The 22595-nt window shown below is 42.2% G+C and overlaps 1 protein-coding gene across 3 annotated transcripts in view; it reads left to right on the top strand.

Moving 5' to 3' along the window:
- The window catches only part of LOC143782706 (chloride channel protein D-like), a 337940-nt gene extending 323702 nt beyond the window's left edge, over positions 1-14238 (top strand). For 2 of the 3 annotated variants that reach the window (XM_077270471.1, XM_077270472.1), the window contains exon 18: positions 12604-14238. In XM_077270471.1, coding sequence (XP_077126586.1) covers positions 12604-12831 — 228 coding nt within the window. In that variant the 3' untranslated portion in view covers positions 12832-14238. The remainder of the gene's footprint in view (positions 1-12603) is intronic. The other variant, XM_077270473.1, reaches the window with a different exon arrangement.
- Positions 14239-22595: the final 8357 nt, after the last annotated feature.

Consider the following 22595-nt stretch of genomic DNA (forward strand, 5'->3'; position numbering starts at 1 on the left):
GCTCTGTTACTTCACAGAGTAGCTGTGAAAGGAAAGCACTGCACCCTGTTAGACTCACAGGCCCGCAAGCTAACTTGTTGTGAAATTGGATTCTGGGCTCCCCCGGTGGCCACTTGTGGAATTGAACTTGTGTGCATCATCCCCTCTGTTCACCTGCTCCTATCAGGATGTGGGAGTCGCTATATAACCTTGCTCCTCTGTCAGTTTCTTGCCGGTCAACAATGTAATCAGAAGCCTTCTGTGCTTGTTCCTGCTACTAGACAACTCCCAGCTAAGTTGGACTTTTGTCCTTGTGTGTTTTTGCATTTTGTTCCTGTTCACAGCTGCTGTTTCGTTACTGTGTCTGGAAAGCTCTTGTGATCGGAAATTGCCACTCTGGTGTTATGAGTTAATGCTAGAGTCTTAAAGGAATTTCTGGATGGTGTTTTGATAGGGTTTTCTGCTGACCATGAAAGTGTCCTTTCTGTCTTCCTGCTATCTAGAAAGCGGACCTCGATTTTGCTAAACCTATTTTCATACTACGTTTGTCATTTCATCTAAAATCACCGCCAATATATGTGGGGGCCTCTGTCTGCCTTTTGGGAAAATTTCTCTAGAGGTGAGCCAGGACTGTCTTTTCCTCTGCTAGGATTAGGTAGTTCTCCGGCTGGCGCTGGGCATCTAGGGTTAAAAAACGTAGGCATGCTACCCGGCCACTTCTAGTTGTGCGGCAGGTTTAGTTCATGGTCAGTATAGTTTCCATCTTCCAAGAGCTAGTTCTCATATATGCTGGGCTATGTTCTCTCGCCATTGAGAATCATGACAGTTTGACCGGCCCAAAAAAGGGTTAAATTACTGGCTGAGAAAGGAGAGAAAAAAGAAGTCTGCTACAATTTTTTTTTTTTTTTTCCTCTAGTTCTGAGTGTGCTCTTAATTGAATCACTTGCTAGTCTGCCTATACTGCAGCCTTCCTCTCTTTCTCTCCTTCTAATCCTTGAATGGCTCTGTGTTCACCTGTTTCAAATGGATCTTCAGAGTGTAGCTACAGGTTTGAATAATCTCGCCACAAAGGTACAAAATTTGCAAGATTTTGTTGTTCATGCACCTATGTCTGAGCCTAGAATTCCTTTGCCTGAATTCTTCTCGGGGAATAGATCTCACTTTCAAAATTTTAAAAATAATTGCAAATTGTTTTTGTCCCTGAAGTCTCGCTCTGCCGGAGACCCTGCACAGCAGGTCAGGATTGTAATTTCCTTGCTCCGGGGCGACCCTCAAGACTGGGCTTTTGCATTGGCACCAGGGGATCCTGCGTTGCTCAATGTGGATGCGTTTTTTCTGGCCTTGGGGTTGCTTTATGAGGAACCTCATTTAGAGCTTCAGGCGGAAAAGGCCTTGATGTCCTTGTCTCAGGGGCAAGATGAAGCTGAAATATACTGCCAAAAATTCCGCAAATGGTCTGTGCTTACTCAGTGGAATGAGTGCGCCCTGGCGGCGATTTTCAGAGAAGGTCTCTCTGATGCCATTAAGGATGTTATGGTGGGGTTCCCTGTGCCTGCGAGTCTGAATGAGTCCATGACGATGGCTATTCAGATCGATAGGCGTCTGCGGGAGCGCAAACCTGTGCACCATTTGGCGGTGTCTACTGAGAAAACGCCAGAAAATATGCAATGTGATAGAATTCTGTCCAGAAGCGAGCGGCAGAATTTTAGACGAAAAAATGGGTTGTGCTTCTATTGTGGTGATTCAACTCATGTTATATCAGCATGCTTTAAGCGTACTAAGAAGCCTGACAAGTCTGTTTCAATTAGCACTTTACAGTCTAAGTTTATTCTATCTGTGATCCTGATTTGTTCTTTGTCATCTATTACCGCGGACGCCTATGTCGACTCTGGCGCTGCTTTGAGTCTTATGGATTGGTCCTTTGCCAAACGCTGTGGGTATGATTTGGAGCCACTGGAGGCTCCGATACCTCTGAAAGGGATTGACTCCACCCCATTGGCTAGTAATAAACCACAATACTGGACACAAGTGACTATGCGTGTTAATCCGGATCACCAGGAGGTTATTCGTTTTCTGGTGCTGTATAATCTACATGATGTTTTGGTGCTGGGATTGCCATGGCTGCAATCTCATAACCCAGTCCTCGACTGGAGAGCTATGTCTGTGTTAAGCTGGGGATGTAAAGGAACTCATGGGGACGTACCTTTGGTTTCCATTTCATCATCTATTCCCTCTGAGATTCCTGAATTCTTGTCTGACTTTCGTGACGTTTTTGAAGAACCCAAGGTTGGTTCACTACCTCCGCACCGGGAGTGCGATTGTGCCATAGACTTGATTCCGGGTAGTAAATACCCTAAGGGTCGTTTATTTAATCTGTCTGTGCCTGAACACGCTGCTATGCGAGAATATATAAAGGAGTCCTTGGAAAAGGGACAGATTCGTCCTTCGTCATCTCCCTTAGGAGCCGGTTTTTTCTTTGTGTCTAAGAAAGACGGCTCTTTGAGGCCGTGTATTGATTATCGACTTTTGAATAAAATCACGGTTAAATATCAATATCCGTTACCACTGCTTACTGATTTGTTTGCTCGTATAAAGGGGGCCAAGTGGTTCTCTAAGATTGATCTCCGTGGGGCGTATAATTTGGTGCGAATCAAGCAGGGGGATGAGTGGAAAACCGCATTTAATACGTCCGAGGGCCATTTTGAGTATTTGGTGATGCCTTTTGGTCTTTCAAATGCCCCTTCAGTCTTCCAGTCCTTTATGCATGACATTTTCCGCGATTATTTGGATAAATTTATGATTGTTTATCTGGATGATATTCTGATTTTTTCGGATGACTGGGACTCTCATGTCCAGCAGGTCAGGAGGGTTTTTCAGGTTTTGCGGTCTAATTCCTTGTGTGTGAAGGGTTCTAAGTGTGTTTTTGGGGTTCAAAAGATTTCTTTCTTGGGATACATTTTTTCCCCCTCTTCCATCGAGATGGATCCTGTCAAGGTTAAGGCTATTGGTGATTGGACGCAACCCTCTTCTCTTAAGAGTCTTCAGAAATTTTTGGGCTTTGCTAACTTTTATCGTCGATTTATTGCTGGTTTTTCTGATGTTGTAAAACCATTGACTGATTTGACTAAGAAAGGTGCTGATGTTGCTGATTGGTCCCCTGATGCTGTGGAGGCCTTTCGGGAGCTCAAGCGCCACTTTTCTTCCGCCCCAGTGTTGCGTCAGCCTGATGTTGCTCTTCCTTTTCAGGTTGAGGTCGACGCTTCTGAAATCGGAGCTGGGGCGGTGTTGTCGCAGAGAAGTTCCGACTGCTCCGTGATGAGACCTTGTGCTTTTTTTTCCCGTAAATTTTCGCCCGCCGAGCGGAATTATGATATTGGGAATCGGGAGCTTTTGGCCATGAAGTGGGCTTTTGAGGAGTGGCGTCACTGGCTTGAGGGGGCCAGACATCAGGTGGTGGTATTGACTGACCACAAAAATTTAATTTACCTTGAGTCTGCCAGGCGCCTGAATCCTAGACAGGCGCGCTGGTCATTGTTTTTCTCTCGGTTTAATTTTGTGGTGTCGTACCTACCGGGTTCTAAGAATGTTAAGGCGGATGCCCTTTCTAGGAGTTTTGAGCCTGACTCCCCTGGTAATTCTGAGCCCACAGGTATCCTTAAAGATGGAGTGATATTGTCTGCCGTTTCTCCAGACCTGCGGCGGGCCTTGCAGGAGTTTCAGGCGGATAGACCTGATCGTTGCCCACCTGGTAGACTGTTTGTTCCTGATGATTGGACCAGTAGAGTCATCTCTGAGGTTCATTCTTCTGCGTTGGCAGGTCATCCTGGAATCTTTGGTACCAGGGATTTGGTGGCAAGGTCCTTCTGGTGGCCTTCCCTGTCACGAGATGTGCGAGGCTTTGTGCAGTCTTGTGACGTTTGTGCTCGGGCCAAGCCTTGTTGTTCTCGGGCTAGTGGATTGTTGTTGCCCTTGCCTATCCCGAAGAGGCCTTGGACGCACATCTCGATGGATTTTATTTCGGATCTGCCTGTTTCTCAGAAGATGTCTGTCATCTGGGTGGTGTGTGACCGTTTCTCTAAGATGGTCCATCTGGTTCCCTTGCCTAAGTTGCCTTCTTCTTCCGAGTTGGTTCCTCTGTTTTTTCAAAATGTTGTTCGTTTGCATGGTATTCCTGAGAATATCGTTTCTGACAGAGGGACCCAATTCGTGTCTAGATTTTGGCGGGCATTCTGTGCTAGGATGGGCATAGATTTGTCTTTTTCGTCTGCTTTCCATCCTCAGACTAATGGCCAGACCGAGCGGACTAATCAGACCTTGGAGACATATTTGAGGTGTTTTGTGTCTGCGGATCAGGATGATTGGGTTGCTTTTTTGCCTTTGGCGGAGTTCGCCCTCAATAATCGGGCCAGCTCTGCCACCTTGGTGTCCCCGTTTTTCTGTAATTTGGGGTTTCATCCTCGATTTTCCTCCGGTCAAGTGGAATCTTCGGATTGTCCTGGAGTGGATGCTGTGGTGGAGAGGTTGCATCAGATTTGGGGGCAGGTGGTGGACAATTTGAAGTTGTCCCAGGAGAAGACTCAGCTTTTTGCCAACCGCCGTCGTCGTGTTGGTCCTCGGCTTTGTGTTGGGGACTTGGTGTGGTTGTCTTCTCGTTTTGTCCCTATGAGGGTTTCTTCTCCTAAGTTTAAGCCTCGGTTCATCGGCCCGTACAAGATATTGGAGATTCTTAACCCTGTGTCCTTCCGTTTGGACCTCCCTGCATCCTTTTCGATTCATAATGTTTTTCATCGGTCATTGTTGCGCAGGTATGAGGTACCGGTTGTGCCTTCCGTTGAGCCTCCTGCTCCGGTGTTGGTTGAGGGTGAGTTGGAGTACATTGTGGAAAAGATCTTAGACTCTCGTGTTTCCAGACGGAGACTCCAGTATCTGGTCAAATGGAAGGGATACGGTCAGGAGGATAATTCTTGGGTCACTGCCTCTGATGTTCATGCCTCCGATCTTGTCCGTGCCTTTCATAGGGCTCATCCTGATCGCCCTGGTGGTTCTGGTGAGGGTTCGGTGCCCCCTCCTTGAGGGGGGGGGGTACTGTTGTGAAATTGGATTCTGGGCTCCCCCGGTGGCCACTTGTGGAATTGAACTTGTGTGCATCATCCCCTCTGTTCACCTGCTCCTATCAGGATGTGGGAGTCGCTATATAACCTTGCTCCTCTGTCAGTTTCTTGCCGGTCAACAATGTAATCAGAAGCCTTCTGTGCTTGTTCCTGCTACTAGACAACTCCCAGCTAAGTTGGACTTTTGTCCTTGTGTGTTTTTGCATTTTGTTCCTGTTCACAGCTGCTGTTTCGTTACTGTGTCTGGAAAGCTCTTGTGATCGGAAATTGCCACTCTGGTGTTATGAGTTAATGCTAGAGTCTTAAAGGAATTTCTGGATGGTGTTTTGATAGGGTTTTCTGCTGACCATGAAAGTGTCCTTTCTGTCTTCCTGCTATCTAGAAAGCGGACCTCGATTTTGCTAAACCTATTTTCATACTACGTTTGTCATTTCATCTAAAATCACCGCCAATATATGTGGGGGCCTCTGTCTGCCTTTTGGGAAAATTTCTCTAGAGGTGAGCCAGGACTGTCTTTTCCTCTGCTAGGATTAGGTAGTTCTCCGGCTGGCGCTGGGCATCTAGGGTTAAAAAACGTAGGCATGCTACCCGGCCACTTCTAGTTGTGTGGCAGGTTTAGTTCATGGTCAGTATAGTTTCCATCTTCCAAGAGCTAGTTCTCATATATGCTGGGCTATGTTCTCTCGCCATTGAGAATCATGACACTAACTGCTGAGCTGATAGCAGTCAGTGGTCATGCAGACACACAATCTCCTCACCGGAGGTGCCGGTATTCTAGGGGCTTATTTCAGCCGTGTCCCTCAACATATACACACATAATCACACTGGCGCAAAGCACATAACTTAGATGAATACTAGCTCATGGCCGTGCGGTCATGCGAACCTTTTATAGCTGCAGCAAGTACAGGACCTTCCCAGAAGGACCAATGGGAGGCTGCCACAGAAGTTGAGCACCTTCAGGACCTTCCTGGAGGACCAATGGGATTTGCTGCAGTATCTAAGCATGTGACCCTTGATCTCCAACGAGAGGTCTTAGCCTGGGCATGCTCAGAAGGGGAAAAGCAGGACTTAGTCCCAAAAATGTCTGATCACCGCTGCCCAGTACTGGCTACAATGGCAGAAGCTGGAAAGGCAGCAGTAACCCTTTGCACAGAGTCAGACTGAGCGAGACACTGGGACTGACATCTCCGCTGAGCAGGCTCCACTGCGGCAGGAGAAGAATGGGAGACCGCAGCGGAGATGGCCCGAGATTGCCCCTGTGCAGAGGCGGGAACTTGATCCCTAACAATAGGCCCTTCAAAGTGACTTCAAATGCGATGTTATTCCTGAAAAAAGGAAATGTAATTAAAAAAGGAAATTGTAAATTGTGTTGGGAAAATGAAAAAATTGTGTATCAACTTTTAACCCTTCAAATTTCCTAAAAAAAATTATGTTTCAAAAATGATGCAGATGTAAAGTGGACATGTAGTAAATGTTAATTATTAACTATTTTGTGCAACATAACTCTGGTTTAAGGGCATAAGAAAAAATTAAAAGTTTGAAAATGGCTAAATTTTCTACATTTTCGACAAATTTCCAATAATTTCACAAATCAGTGCAAGTCATATCGAGCAAATTTAACCACTATCATGAAGTACAATATGTCATGAAAAAGCAATCTCAGAATCAGTGGGAACCTTTCAAGCGTTCCAGAGTTATTACCTCAGAAAGTGACACTGGTCAGATTTAAAAAATCTGGTCAGGTCATGAAGTTTAAAATTGGCTCTATCACTAAGGGGTTAAATGATGGAATTTTCAGTCTGGGAAAAACTTTGTTTCATTTACATTAATATATCAGTTCTGGCTGCTTACTAATAGTCCAAATGTTTCTGTCTGTATATACTGTACATTGAACAGGTTCCTTAATTCTCGCAGCCACCCACGTCCTTCAGCACGGTATACTTTACTATCGAGGAAATGAAATAGACTGTAAAGTGGCTTTAAATATATAATATAATATACTACTGCCATAGGGAAAAAAAAATCACATTGCTCGATTTAATTCTCAATTTTAATACTTGGATTCCTTCCAGTCACAATAGCTGAAGGTAAGCCTGTGGTATAAAGTTTAACAAACCTCGCTTTCAGCACTTCATTTCACAGTTTGATTCACTGTGTAGAAGGTAAGGTTTCGTCTATTCTCATGGGCAACTTTGATTTGGTCAAGTTGCAATGTGCGTGGTGCAATGTATAAAACCATTTCATATTACTACTGACAAAGAGTTTACAGAATTACAGCATAGCAACTTATAACATCAGGATCTGTATGATTTACACAATTTTACGGTATTCAGGGTAATATAAGCAAGCATAATAATAAATAAAAGAAATATTTTATTAACCTGTGCAAAGTTGACTACATTAATCCGCTTTATGAAAGTCTTACTGACAAAGAGTTCGAGTAGAATTTATCAAAGCTGGTGTTTCATCTGCCAGTTTTGAAACTATAGTCTGCTAGAATAAGGTGCGCAAAATGAATTAAGAGGCGCACTCTTAATAAACTTGACACATCTTTGGACTGTACGTGCACTCATTTTCTGGTATAAATGATTTGTTGAAATGGTAGACCATGGCCATTTTTGCTAGGTCACACTTCCCATCCACTTACTGCAAAATGTATGACTTTTTGATGCCAATTTTCTGCCGCAGATGGGTTGATAAATTCCCTTATTAGGGCCTATGTATATTATCTGTCAGGATAAATCTTTACTTAGGCTTGATTTTCTTTTACTGCTCTTTTTCATTGAATTGATATCTTTCTATATTTCGGAACTCCTGCCTATATAGGAGAATTTTTGTACCTCATTAAATGTAATGAACTTTCTTGGCTACTTTGGCTAAGACATTAATAAAATACATTACGTTCTGTTATGTTCATTATGAACAATTTGAATTCAAAGCAAAATCCTCGCTCTATGTCTCTTGCTCAAGGTGTTAGTTTTTGTATTTATCTATGAGTGGAAGTTTTATTTGTTATATTGCATACAGGCAGGTTTTCCAATCAGGGGAACGCTAATGATAGTTGAGAAGTGGAGGACAGGAAGTTCCAGCACCTATTGTGCTGGCATAATGTCAATTAAGATGAACTATCAACTCAAATAATGCATGGCCAGTAACAGAGAATGAGAATTGGGGAAGTTCCTAGATATATTATACCAGTATGTGCACAGAAAGCTGTTTTAACTTCTTGTGAGGGTGAGGGCACAAGACCATGCATACTTTAACTTTCAAATTATAGGTACTTTTGTATTCACAACTAGCGTAATGATTTATATTTCATACATGGCCATCTTCATAGCACCTAGAAGTAGTAGATGTGGATAAGCGACTTGTAGATAGTGGTGGATGTGAATAAGCCAGAAAATAATAATAATATAGATATGCAGAAACAATACGCAAATGAAGGATTATGAGGAAGTGGGGGTACACATAGTAGTGTGCAAAAGTTTTAGACTAGTGTGGAAAAAGTGCTGTAAAATAAAAAATGCCTTTAAAAATAAAAGTGAATAGAAGTATTAATAGTTTATTTTTATGATCTAACAAGATGAAAAGTGAATGAATGAATGAATGAGCCAGAAATCTAAATCAAAGCAATATTAGGTATGACCTCCCTTTGCCTTCAAAACATCATCAATTCTTGTAAGTACACTTTCACACAGAATTTGAAGTAACTCAGCAGTGTTGTTGTTCCAAACATCTTGGAGAACTAACCACAGATCTTCTATGGATGTAATCTTGTGTAAATCCTTTCATCTCTTCTTGTCTCTTCAAGACAGAAGAGATGATATTCAGATCAAAGCTCTTTGGAGACATATCATCACTTCCTTGTTCTTCTCTATGCTGACAATAGTTCTTTGTGACATTGACTGCATGTCAAAAGTATGTTTCTTTGGCCTCATTTCTTCTATGAAGACAACTACTGACCAGACTTGTCCAATAGTAAATGGGTGTAGCTGGGTCTCACTGATTGCTACCAAATTTGCTTCCAAATTTGAATGGAGCACGATGTGTCTTTTCTCTGCTTCAATAAGTTTCCTTGGCTGATCACAGCGTCTATAGTCCTCAACATTGCCCATTTCTTGTCCTCAACACTGAGAAATAGTATATATTTATTATTCATGCAGTACCAAAAGAGAAACATTTAATTGGCTCCATAAATACTCTGCAGCAGGGTAATAACATTAAACATACAGCCAATGTCAAAAGAACTGTCTCCAGGGTACAGAAGAACCAGGAGTCCTGGGAGTGATCATATGGCCTCCACTGAGTCCTGATCCCAACATCATTGAGTGTGTCTGGGATTACATGAAGAGACACAAGGGTCTGAACAAACCTACATCCATATAATTCTTTCATGCTGTTTTGAAAGCAAAAATGTGTGTCTTATTTATTCACTTTGTATTTTATTAATTGGCAAAAATAAACTATTCTATTTTAATGGATTACTTTGCATCATTTTCTTTCTTTTTTGCTGCCCAAAACTTTTGCACAGTAAAACAACTTTTTCTGTTTTGTTCCTTACAGATCTTTAAAGAAAACCTGTCATCAGGATCAGGCACAATAACCTAAAGGAATGGGCATAAAGGCACTGTTCTGCTGATTTAAGAAGTACTGTACTTTCACTGTAGAAATCCACAGCCTGGTTATCCTTTAATCACCATTAGAAGTTTTAGTGGAATAAGTTGTTCATGCATTGGGGTGGGCCTGTGGGTCGAGACTGTTGGTTGGGTCTTCATCTCTGCCATGGCCCATCAGTTGCCTTTACAGTAAGTATCTACAGTACATACTGTTTAAAATTCCACGTTGATGCCATCCTAGCCACGGGTGGTGCTTGCGCAAATCGATCTGGTTATGGGCTTCAGTAAAATTGCGCCAGTGGCAGCACATGCGCACATTAACTTCTCGGCAGGCTTCATGAAAATGGCGCTGGTGGTGGCCCATGCTCAGATTGAGATCTAGCCTCATCATTGAGCCGAGATCTCAATCTGCGCATGTGCCACCACCAGCGCCATTTTACTGAAGCCTGCAACCAAATCGATCTGCCCAAACGCTGCCCGCGGTTAGGACAATGCCGGTGTAGAATTTTAAACAATATGTAGATTCTATCACCAGAGACAGCTGAGGGGCCGTGGCAGAGCTGAAGACCCATAGTCCTGCTCCACAGGCCAGCCCTGATGCACAAGCAGATTATTGCACCTAAACAATGGTGATCAAAGAATAACCAGGCTGCGGATTCCTACAGTGAAGGTAGCTATCAATTTAGAAGGACTGCACCTTTATGCCCATACCTTTCTTTTATCATGTCTGGTCATGATAACAGGTTCTCTTTAAGAATGTGTCCATAGTGCAATTTTTTAGTTTACTGTTATTGAGTTATAGAAAAGAAATTGATTAATGTGGTGCAAATTCTATATTTCATATATATTTATAAATGTTGTACAATACATTTCTAGATTACTGGACAATCAAAGAAATATATAAAAAGGCATACAGCCTTAAAATGAATGTTCACTTTAACACCATATTTTTATGTAAATCATTCTGTGCTGATTAATGTATTGTCATAGTGCCAGATCTTAGTTATAATCTTGATCTTTAAATCGCAAATTATAAAATTCAGATTTCAGCTACAGGGGGATATTGTTGCATACTATTTTGATAAGTAGGCTTCCCCTAGTGGTTGCTAGAAGCAGCCACAACTTTAATTGCATGGCATTGCAGGACATTTAAAACGGTTTTAGAAAAATGAAACTCCGATTAGTATAAAAGTATAGAAGGAAAATAAGTAGCAATATTTTAGGTTAAAAAAATAAAATTATATTTAAGGTACATTTACCTGAATTATTTCTGTACCACAGTATTAACCCCCCTTATTACAGAATCTATTTCAGCTGAATTTTTCCATTCTTGAGTTGTCACATTCCGAAAAGTTTAACTATTTGTCCATCAATATAGTTGTGGCCCATGCAGACCCCTGAAAAACAACTTCACATCATTATCCCTCCTCCACCAAACATTACAGTTCGCACACTGCAGTTAGACAGGTAACGTTCATCTGGCATTTGCCACTCTGTGAGTTGTCCATTAGATGTCAGATAGAGAAATATGGTTGATATACTGACTCCATAGCTAGGCTGCATTCTAGGGTGCTTGAGATACCGTTTCTAGGCTGTCTCCTTATACCAATACTCACACGTAGATATTTCATCAGATAGCTTGAACTCGACTGTAGGAGGCATGTATGAAGATTCCAGAAGAAGATTTATTTTCCAGCTGAATTCTTGTAGTCATGCACACATACAGTAGGTAAAAAAGACTTTTCAGAAACAGGGCTGCAAACACATGGGCTTCTAAGATGACTGACAGGCAGTGAATGAGGAAGAAGGGAGTGGTTACGGACATCAAAGCTACATCAGGGAGAGACAGGAAGAGAGGAAGGACAACCTTCCAAAGAGGGCAAACTTTATTGCATAGCAACAGCACGAAACAGCACAATATAACAACACAATAATAATACAATACTGTCTGTATGATTCCCATATCATGGGAAATGACACTTCATCACTTTGCAGAACATGTTTCCACCTCTCCAGAGTTCAGTGACAGCATTATTTACACCGCTTCATTCAATGCTTGACAATTTGCTTGGCAATGTAAGGCTTGTATGCCGCTGCTTTGCCTAAAAACATCCCCTGGAGCTCCTGGTGCCCGGTTTTGTGCTAATGTTAATGTCAGACAGACTATCCAATTCTGCAGTCATGGAGGTGGCATAGTTTGGCAACTTTTATGCACTATGAACCTCAGCACTTGTCGACTTGTTTCATAACTTTACATGATCTCCAACTTCATGGCTAATTTGTTGGGATCCCTAAACGCTTCCACTTTTCAATAATGCGACTCATTGTTAATTGTAGAAAATTTAGGAGGAAGAAATGTCATGAACTGACTTTTTATAACAGTGATATTCTATTACAGTACCAAGCTCGAAATTTGAGAGCCCTTTAGAATGACCCATTCTTTTACAAATGTTGGTAAAGGCAAACTGCATGGGTAGGGGCCGGATACTATACATCTAAGGCAGTGAGACTGAATGAAACTTCTGAATTCAATGATTAAGACTCTGGTCTTTCCAAATACTTTGGTCTGTATAATATATTTACTAAAGTAATTTTTACTTTTTTTTGCATTGGTTTGAAAACAATTGCAACAGCTCGGAAACTTTTGAACCTGTTACAACTTGTCAGAAATGTTAATGTTCTAAAATGTTATTGATAAAATGGTGATATCAGTGATGACTTCCTTGGGCACAAGGCCGTAGTACGGAAACCTAAGTTACAGAACCCTACAGAAAATATCTGTTAATGATTTAAAATGGATTATACCTCTAAGCAGATCATCAGTTTTATATCAAACATACCGTCTATGATATAATACTATAAAATACTAATAACCTATAATCTCTCTTTTTTCACAGGAGCCATATATCAATAAATCTGCCGTGGCAGTTCAAGCTCATTTCTCCCTTCAACGTGCATACGTTGTGTTTCGTACACTAGGACTTCGCCATCTCATTGTTGTAGATCTTCATAACAGGGCGGTTGGAATGATTACCAGGAAAGATCTTATATCTCTGTGTCTGGAAAAGAAGTTGATTAAAATGGACTCTGGAAAGCTAGATTCTGACGAAGAACTGCTGCAATGAACATGAGTGTGAGGTTTTCTGAGGCCACAGTGAATGAAGCGGAAAGCATAGTGATATTGGCACCATTCGCCTGTAGTCTCAGCTACTGTAATTTCAGAAGAGGAGGTCAATGAAGTGGAAAGTGGCTAAAATATGACATAAGAATGAAACTACTTTTTTGTTACAAAGGACACATCCTTCGATGTTTTTCTGATGAAAATCATAAGTGAAAAGTACAATATGAGAAGCATAAATATGTTGCTATCAATACAGATAATATTCTAAGAGCTTAGGTAAATTCTAACTGCTTTCACCAAATTAAAGGGAGTACACGAGGCTTTAAAAAAAATAACTTTCAGCTGAAGGTAATAAGCCTTAAAGAGTTACTATGTACTATGATATCTGAAAAGCGTGTTATTCTTTCTAAAATTGAAATACTTTATCAATGCATTATAATTTTTAAGAATTCTGCTTGCTGTGATTTCATAGTTTCCATTTGTATACTTCCAGTGGAAAAAAAAATTGTAATGGTCATATGATCACAAGAAAGTTGTATTGTATAATTGTTATAAATTTTATAACTTTTTTTATGCCAAAAATTATTTTATTGTCTGAAACCGGAATACTGATTTAATATAAAAAGACCATCCTTCAAAGCTCCTGTCGCTACATGGTCCGGTCAGTCTGTGTTTATATTGCTGAAGCTTTGACATGCTATACTGGCTTTTGACCAATTCGGCCAATAACTGGCATCAGCAGTGCCATGCAATACATACTGACATTACCACCACTAGCAGAGGATGGATGGAATTTACCATTATAAATTGCTATGTGAAGCTGTACGTTTTTTTTAAAGCTTAGAACCCCCCATTTTCTGATTGACTTTAATATATATTTAATCGTGTGACGGGATTGAAATCACTATTTTTTATTATGCTAAAGCTTTGCACTTTTGTTAGTGTTTCTTATTACAGATTTCATACAACAAATGTATACAGACTTACCTACATAAATAACGTAATAAAGTAAAATACTAAGGCTGAAAAACATAATTGGTCCAAGTTCAGACAATTCTTCTGCAATGTTGGTCCAGAGAAAGATAAAACCCTCCAAGAGGCATAAACTATTCTTGCTTGTGTAAGGAGAGTAAATCAATGTAAAAAAAACCATATCCAGTAATCAAATACATTGAACTTGCTATATTACTGTATACTTTAAGAAAAAAAATCCCAATAACTGTTAAAGTATAAATCTTGGTTTACTTGCATATGGGGCAAAAATTCCGTTTAGTGTTCCACTCCTGTACACAGATTTAACGGTTTGAGTAGTCATCATGTGGCTGCTCATTTGTGATTTGCACACTTTGTCACATCCCAATGGGTCTGATTGGCCCTGGTGCAAAATTTTGATCTGCCCCTCCTCCTGCATGTTCCATGTTAGTCAGATGTATGGGCTATTGTAGCATTCTAAATCCTAGAAGGATATATGTGTTTCCCCCTACCTATTATCTAGTTATGCACCACTATACTAGGTGGCTTCCAGGTATATATGCCTCCCATCCTGGGCCACTTCAAGGTATATATGTCCTTATGTTGGACCCATTCTAGGTTTATATGTCCTCCATCCTGGATTCCTGCCTAGCATAAATGCTTCCCCATCTTGGGCTACTTCCTGGTATATATGTCCGTCATCCTGGTATACATGTCAATCATCCTGGTGTATATGTCCCCCATCCTGGACCCCTTCCTTGTATATATTTCCCCATCCTGGTCTATATTCCTAACATCCTGGACCCCATCCTGACATATATGATCCCATTCTGGGGCTCTTCCTGTTATATATGTCCCCCATCCTGGTATATATGTCCACCCTTCTGGCATATATGCCCCAATACTGGGCCCCTTCCTGGTATATATGGCCCCATTAAAGGTGATGTCCTCATCTGTAGCGGGCGTAGAGGTCAGGAGCTGACATCGACGTGACTGCTATGGGTGATGTATGACGTCACTGCCAAATGCCACATGTTGACCTAAGCTGCCAGCCTCTGATTGGCCAGCGGTGTGTATTGCAGTACAGGGACTCCACAGGTCTCTGCACCTCAATACATTTCAGCTGAATGGGTTTTCTCGGCATCAATGAATGGTATGGCATCTCCCCAAGAAAATGACCGAAAACTAGCTGGAAGAGATTACCTAATCAAATTCACTAACTTGCCAAATTTTCTTAAGAAATTACATTTGCGGGGACTAAATTTGCACTGATTTCAGTGCTGGACAGGAAAGCGGGTGGGAGAAGACGAGTGAGAGAGAGACATTTTGTTTCAATATAATCTGTCTACTCCACTTACCCAGAGAATCTGGAGGTGGAATCCAATTCTCTTGTACATACTATTAGTCCTGCTCCTGACTGTACTCCATTGGGAACCGTTGATCTCCGATGACCTGCTTGTACACAGACCACCACTGTACAAGGTATGAAAATCTGATTTATAAGCTGGGATGTGATGTCATAGTTGTAGGATATCATGAGGAAGCTTACTTAGCTGCGTAAACTAACATTAGCTTGCTCACTGATGCTTCACCAGTGAAGTGGTGCCGGAAATGTTTTTTAAACTTTTTGTGAATCAATAATCCAATCTCAAATTGTTTGATTTCGAGTTCAAATGGAAATTTCAGGAGATTTGACTAAAACTCAACTCTCTCTGGATCGATCTCTTCATCTCTACCAGCATAATATTTATTGTAAATAGTGATGAGTGAATCTGTGGGTGTTCGGGTTCTGGTGGACTCTTTAAAAAGTCCAGTTTGGGACCCGAACTTGTCCCCGGACACCAAACCCCATATAAGTCAATGGGGACTCAAACTTTAGTGCTGTAAAATGGTTGGCGTAAATGTTAGGGTTCTGCAAAAGGAAGTAAACTGGGGGTAAGAGCAGGACAATTGCTCTACAAACAAATGTGGATAGAGAAATTACTTACAGTAAAGTTCTGTCACCATAGCAATCATGGTAAAATAGGAAGTAAATGAATGACATAAAAATGTTAACAGTGCCCTCACAGAGACTGAGGCTTGCTACCAATTGTCCAGTTAAAACTTTTACCCACAGAGCATGGGGCACAGTACTCCTAAATAAGCAGCTTACAAATTTCACCAACAGAGCATGAGGCACAGTACCCCCACAGCTCCAAAATGTCTGCTCCAGTAGCATAAGTTAGACATGCCGCCAATGAAAAACTGGTAGAATGATCTTGGATCAAGCTGGCAGTCCGCAGTCAGGCTTGCTACTGGCAGGTCAGTTACAAATTCACCCACAGAGCATGTTTCCACATTTCCCATACAGTAGCTGATAACAAATTTCACTCACCGAGCATGTTTACACATTTATCCCACAGAAGCTGATAACAAACTTAACCCCTTAGTGACAGAGCCAATTTGGTACTTAATGACCGAGCCAATTTTTACAATTCTGACCAGTGTCACTTTAAGAGGTTATAACTCTGGAACGCTTTATCGGATCCAACTGATTCTGAGATTGTTTTTTCGTGACATATTGTACTTCAAGTTAGTGGTAACATTTCTTCGATATTACTTGCGATTATTTATGAAAAAAATGGAAATATGGCGAAAATTTTTAAAATTTTGCAATTTTCAAAATTTGTATTTTTATGCCCTTAAATCAGAGAGATATGTCACAAAAAATAGTTAATAAATAACATTTCCCACATGTCTACTTTACATTAGCACAATTTTGGAAACAATTTTTTTTTTTGTTAGGGAGTTATAAGGGTTAAAAGTTGACCAGCAATTTCTCATTTTTACAACACCATTTTTTTTTAGGGACCACATCTCATTTGAAGTCATTTTGAGGGGTCTATATGATAGAAAATAACCAAGTGTGACACCATTCTAAAAACTGCACCCCTCAAGCTGCTCAAAACCACATTCAAGAATTTTATTAACCCTTTACGTACTTCACAGGAACTGAAACAATGTGGAAGAAAAAAATGAACATTTAACTTTTTTTTGCAAACATTTTACTTCAGAACCATTTTTTTTAATTTTCACAAGTGTAAAAACAGAAATTTAACCACAAATTTTGTTGTGCAATTTTTCCTGAGTACGCCGATACCCCATATGTGGAGGTAAACCACTGTTTGGGCGCACCGCAGAGCTTGGAAGTGAAGGAGCACCGTTTGACTGTTTCAATGCAGAATTGGCTGGAATTGAGATCAGACGCCATGTCGCGTTTCGGGAGACCCTAATGTGCCTAAACAGTGGAAACCCCCCACAAGTGATACCATTTTGGAAACTAGACCCCTTAAGGAACTTATCTAGATGTGTGGTGAGCACTTTGAACCCCCAAGTGCTTCACAGAAGTTTATAACGTAGAGCCGTGAAAATAAAAAATCGCATTTGTTTTCACAAAAATGATTTTTTCGCCCACAAATTCTTATTTTCACAAGGGTAACAGGAGAAATTAGACCACAAAAGTTGTTGTGCAATTTCTCCTGAGTACGTCAATACCCCATATGTGGGGGTAAACCACTGTTTGGGCGCACCGCAGAGCTTGGAAGTTAAGGAGCACCGTTTGACTTTTTCAATGCAGAATTGGCTGGAATTGAGATCGGATGCCATGTCGCGTTTGGAGAGCCCCTGATGTGCCTAAACAGTGGAAACCCCCCACAAGTGATACCATTTTGGAAACTAGACCCCTTAAGGAACTTATCTAGATATTCGGTGAGCACTTTGAACCCCCAAGTGCTTCACAGAAGTTTATAACGTAAAGTCGTGAAAATAAAAAATCGCATTTTTTCTACAAAAATGATCTTTTTGCCTCCAAATTTTTATTTTACCAAGGGTAACAGGAGAAAATGGACACCAGAAGTTGTTGTACAATTTGTCTTGAGTACGCCGACACCCCGTATGTGGGGGTAAACCACTGTTTGGGTGCATGGCTGAGCTCGGAAGCAAAGGAGCGCCATTTGACTTTTCAATGCAAAATTGACTGGAGTTGAGATCGGACGCCATGTCGCGTTTGGAGAGCCCCTGATGTGCCTAAACAGTAGAAACCCCCCAAAAGTGACCCCATTTTGGAAACTAGACCCCCCATGGAACTTATCTAGATGTGTAGTGAGAACTTTGAATGCCCAAGTGCATCACAGAAGTTTATAATGCAGAGTCGTGAAAATAAAAAATATTTTTTTTTTAACAATAAAGATTTTTTAGCCCCCAAGTTTTTATTTTCACAAGGGTAACAAGAGAAATTGGACCCCAAAAGTTGTTGTCCAATTTGTCCTGAGTATGCTGGTACCCCATATGTGGGGGTAAACCACTGCTTGGGCGCACGGCAGAGCTCGGAAGGGAAGGAGCGCCATTTTGGAATGCAGACTTTGATAGAATTGTCTGCTGGCGTTATTTTGCGTTTGCAGACCCCTAATGTACCTAAACAGTAGAAACTCCCAACAAGTGACCCCATTTTGGAAAATAGACCCCCCTAGGAACTTATCTAGATATGTGGTGAGAACTTTGAATGCCCAAGTGCTTCACAGAAGTTTATAATGCATAGTAGTGAAAATAAAAAATATTTTTTTTTCCCACAAAAAAGATTTTTTTAGCCCCCAAATTTTTATTTTCACAAGGGTAACAAGAGAAATTGGACCCCAAAAGTTGTTGTCCAATTTGTCCTGAGTATGCTGGTACCCAATATGTGGGGGTAAACCACTGTTTGGGCGCACGGCAGAGCTTGGAAGAGAAGGAGCGCCATTTTGGAATTCAGACTTTGATAGAATTGTCTGTGGGTGTTATGTTGCGTTTGCAGAGCCCCTGATGTGCCTAAACAGTAGAAACCCCCCACAAGTGACCACATTTTGGAAACTAGACCCCCTAAGGAACTTATCTAGATATGTGGTGAGAACTTTGAATGCCCAAGTGCTTCACAGAAGTTTATAATGCATAGTAGTAAAAATAAAAAAATATTTCTTTTTTCCCACAAAAAAGATTTTTAGCCCCCAAGTTTTTATTTTCACAAGGGTAACAGGAGAAATTGGACCCCAAAAGTTGTTGTCCAATTTGTCCTGAGTATGCTGGTACCCAATATGTGGGGGTAAACCACTGTTTGGGCGCACGGCAGAGCTCGGAAGAGGAGCGCCATTTTGGAATTCAGACTTTGATAGAATTGTCTGTGGGTGTTATGTTGCGTTTGCAGAGCCCCTGATGTACCTAAACAGTAGAAACCCCCCACAAGTGACCAAATTTTGGAAACTAGACCCCCTAAGGAACTTATCTAGATATGTGGTGAGAACTTTGAATGCTCAAGTGCTTCACAGAAGTTTATAATGCAGAGTAGTGAAAATAAAAAAATATTTTTTTTTCCCACAAAAAAGATTTTTAGCCCCCAAGTTTTTATTTTCACAAGGGTAACAGGAGAAATTGGACCCCAAAAGTTGTTGTCCAATTTATCCCGAGTACGCTGATGCCCCATATGTGGGGGTAAACCACTGTTTGGGCGCACGGCAGAGCTCAGAAGGGAGGGAGCACCATTTGACTTTTTTAGCGCAAAATTGGCTGTCGTGTTTGGAGACCCCCCTGATGTACCTAAACAGTGGAAACCCCCAAATTATAACTCCAACCCTAACTCCAACACACCCCTAACCCTAATCTTAACCCGATCCATAATCCTAATCACAACCCTAACGATAATCACAACCCTAACCCCAAAACAGCCCTAATCTCAACCCTAACCATAACCCTAATCAAAACCCTAAATCCAACACACCCCTAACCCTAATCCCAAACGTAACCCTAATCCCAACCCTAATCCAAACCCTAATCCCAACTCTAACCCTAACTTTAGCCCCAACCCTAACCCTAACTTTAGCCCCAACCCTAACCATAACTTTAGCCCCGTCGTCACAAAAAAAGTTCAATGTAACCTTTTTTTTGTACGTCGCGTCCGCCATTTCCGCGCATGCGTGGCCGTAACTCTGCCCCCTCCTCCCCAGGACATAGACTGGGCAGCGGATGCGTTGAAAAACTGCATCCGCTGCCCACGTTGTGCACAATTTTCACAACGTGCGTCGGTACGTCGGGCTGACGCATTGCGACCGCCCCGTACCGACGCAAGTGTGATAGAAGCCTAAGGCTACTTTCACACTAGCGTCGTACTCGGCCCATCGCAGTGTGCCGGGCCGACGTACCGACGCTAGCGTTGTAAGCGCCGCACAACGGGTGCAGCGGATGCTGTTTTTTCAACGCATCCGCTGCCCCATTGTGAGGGGAGGCGGGGGCGGAGTTCCGGCCGCGCATGCGCGGTCGGAAATGGCGGACACGTCGCACAAAAAAGTTACATGTAGCTTTTTTTGTGCCGACGGTCCGCCAAAGCACGACGCATCCGTCGCACGACGGATGCGACATGTGGCAATCCGTCGCAATGCGTCGCTAATGCAAGCCAATGGAGAAAAAACGCATCCTGCAAACACTTTTGCAGGATGCGTTTTTTCTCTGACGCATTGCGACGGAAGCCAAAAAACGCTAGTGTGAAAGTAGCCTAACCCTAACCCTAGCCCTAACCCTAAATTTAGCCCCAACCCTAACCCTAACCCTAACTCTAGCCCTAATCCTAGCCCTAACCCTAACTCTAACCCTAACCCTAACCCTAACTCTAACCCTAACCCTAACTCTAACCCTAACCCTAACTCTAACCCTAACCCTAACTCTAACCCTAACCCTAACCCTAACTCTAACCCTAACCCTAACCCTAATTTTAGCCCCAACTCGTCTTCTCCTGCCGGCCGGCAGATGGCAGCAGATGGCGGGCGCACTGCGCATGCGCCCGCCATAAGGAAAAAGCCGGCTGGCAGGAGAAGACAGAAGAGGACCCAGGGACTCCGGGTGAGTATGTTAGGGTCCCCGAATCCCCCTATTTCTCTGTCCTCTGATGTGTGATCACATCAGAGGATAGAGAAATACAGATCGCTTTTTTTTTTTTTTTTTTTGCGGTCGCCGGTAAACTGTTAATTACCGGCGATCGCAAAACAGGGGTCGGTGCAAACCGACCCCGATCATGTTCTTTGGGGTCTCGGCTACCCCCGGCAGCCGAGACCCCAAAGATCTTCCGGGTGCCGGGCGGCGGGCGTACTGCGCGTGCGCCCGCTATTTTTTCCCGGAAAAAAGATGGCGGCGCCCATGGGGACCCACGAGGAGCACCGGGGGAGGTAGGTAAGTATCGGGGGGCTATTGGGGGCCATCGGGGACCCTATTTCTCTGTCCTCCGATGTGCGATCACATCGGAGGACAGAGAAATTAAACGGCACATCGCGGTTTTTTTTTTTTGTTGTGACCGCCGGTAAACGGTTAATTACCGGCGATCGCAACTCGGGGTCGGTAAAAAACCCCCGAATCATGTTCTCTGGGGTCTCGGCTACCCTCGGCAACCGAGACCCCAGAGAAAATCCGACTCTGGGGGGCGCTATTCACTTTTTCCACAGCGCCGTTAATTAACGGCGCTGTGGTTTAAGTACCCTTAGCGGCCGCCGTTAAAAGGTGTATCGGCGGTCGTTAAGGGGTTAACCTACAGAGCATGTTTCCGCATTTATTCCACAACAGCTGCTAACAAATTTCACTGTCAGAGCATGTTTCCACATATATTCAATAGAAGCTGCTAAAAATGTCACCCAGATAGCATGTTGCAGAATACCCCTATAGAAGCAGCTTACAAATTTTACCCACAGAGCCAAACTTCTAACTTCATTAGCGTACAGTAGGGCAGCCGCAGATAAAAAGCTTGTTGTTTAATTCTGAATACAGCTGGTGGTCCACCGCGAGGCTTTCTACCACAAGTCCCAGCTCCTTTGCCTTGGGATGCCCCTAAATGCTGTTGCCTTAGGGTCCCAGGGGCCCGAAGTTTTTAAAGCAGGCAACCATGCCTGAATACTTCAGCTAGGGAATAAAGGAATTGTACTCCGCTTCTATTCTCTTGTTTGTTCGAATTGGGGCCATGATTAAGAGGGAACCCAGTGGAACACAAATTGAAGGTACTGGAGGCAATCTCAGCTATACAATCTCAAACCGCTTGCAGGCAGGGTTGCAGAGTTCTATTATTTTTCTCTTTTTTTTGTTCTATGGAACTGACTTAACCCGTTTCTAACGTTGGTCGTAATAGCATGCCCACGTCGGAATCCCTTCCTTTGATGTTTCACCCCATTCAAAATAAAACAATAAAAAAATTCAAACATACACATATTTGGTATTGCCGCCTTCAGAATCACCCAATCTATCAATATAAAAAAAATTAACTCAATCGTTAAACACTAGTGTTGAGCGATACTTTCCGATATCGGAAAGTATCGGTATCGGAAAGTATCGGCCGATACTGTCAAAGTATCGGATCTAATCCGATACCGATACCCGATCCCAATGCAAGTCAATGGGACGAAAATATCGGAATTAAAATAAACCCTTTCTTTCCTTGTAGGTTAATTCTACATGAAGGAAAACAACTAAGAATAATGTAGGATGTATTGGGGGAGGTGGCGGAGACATTAAAGGCACAGAGGTTTAGCCCAATCAAATAGAATAGCATGATTTTTATTTTTTTTATGACGTTCGGCGTTAGAAAGATTTTGACTATGTTATTTTTTTTATATTTTGTCAGATATTGATGTTTCACTACTTCCACGCCCTTCACCTTCTTTTTTACTTCTCCCACACTTTCTTCTTCATTATGCTCATCATCAGCTTCTTTGACATCAACTTCTTCACCTTATTCATCTTCTTCTTCATCTTCTA

The sequence above is a fragment of the Ranitomeya variabilis genome, chromosome 6, assembly GCF_051348905.1.
Source record: "Ranitomeya variabilis isolate aRanVar5 chromosome 6, aRanVar5.hap1, whole genome shotgun sequence".
Classification (NCBI taxonomy): Eukaryota; Metazoa; Chordata; class Amphibia; order Anura; family Dendrobatidae; genus Ranitomeya; species Ranitomeya variabilis.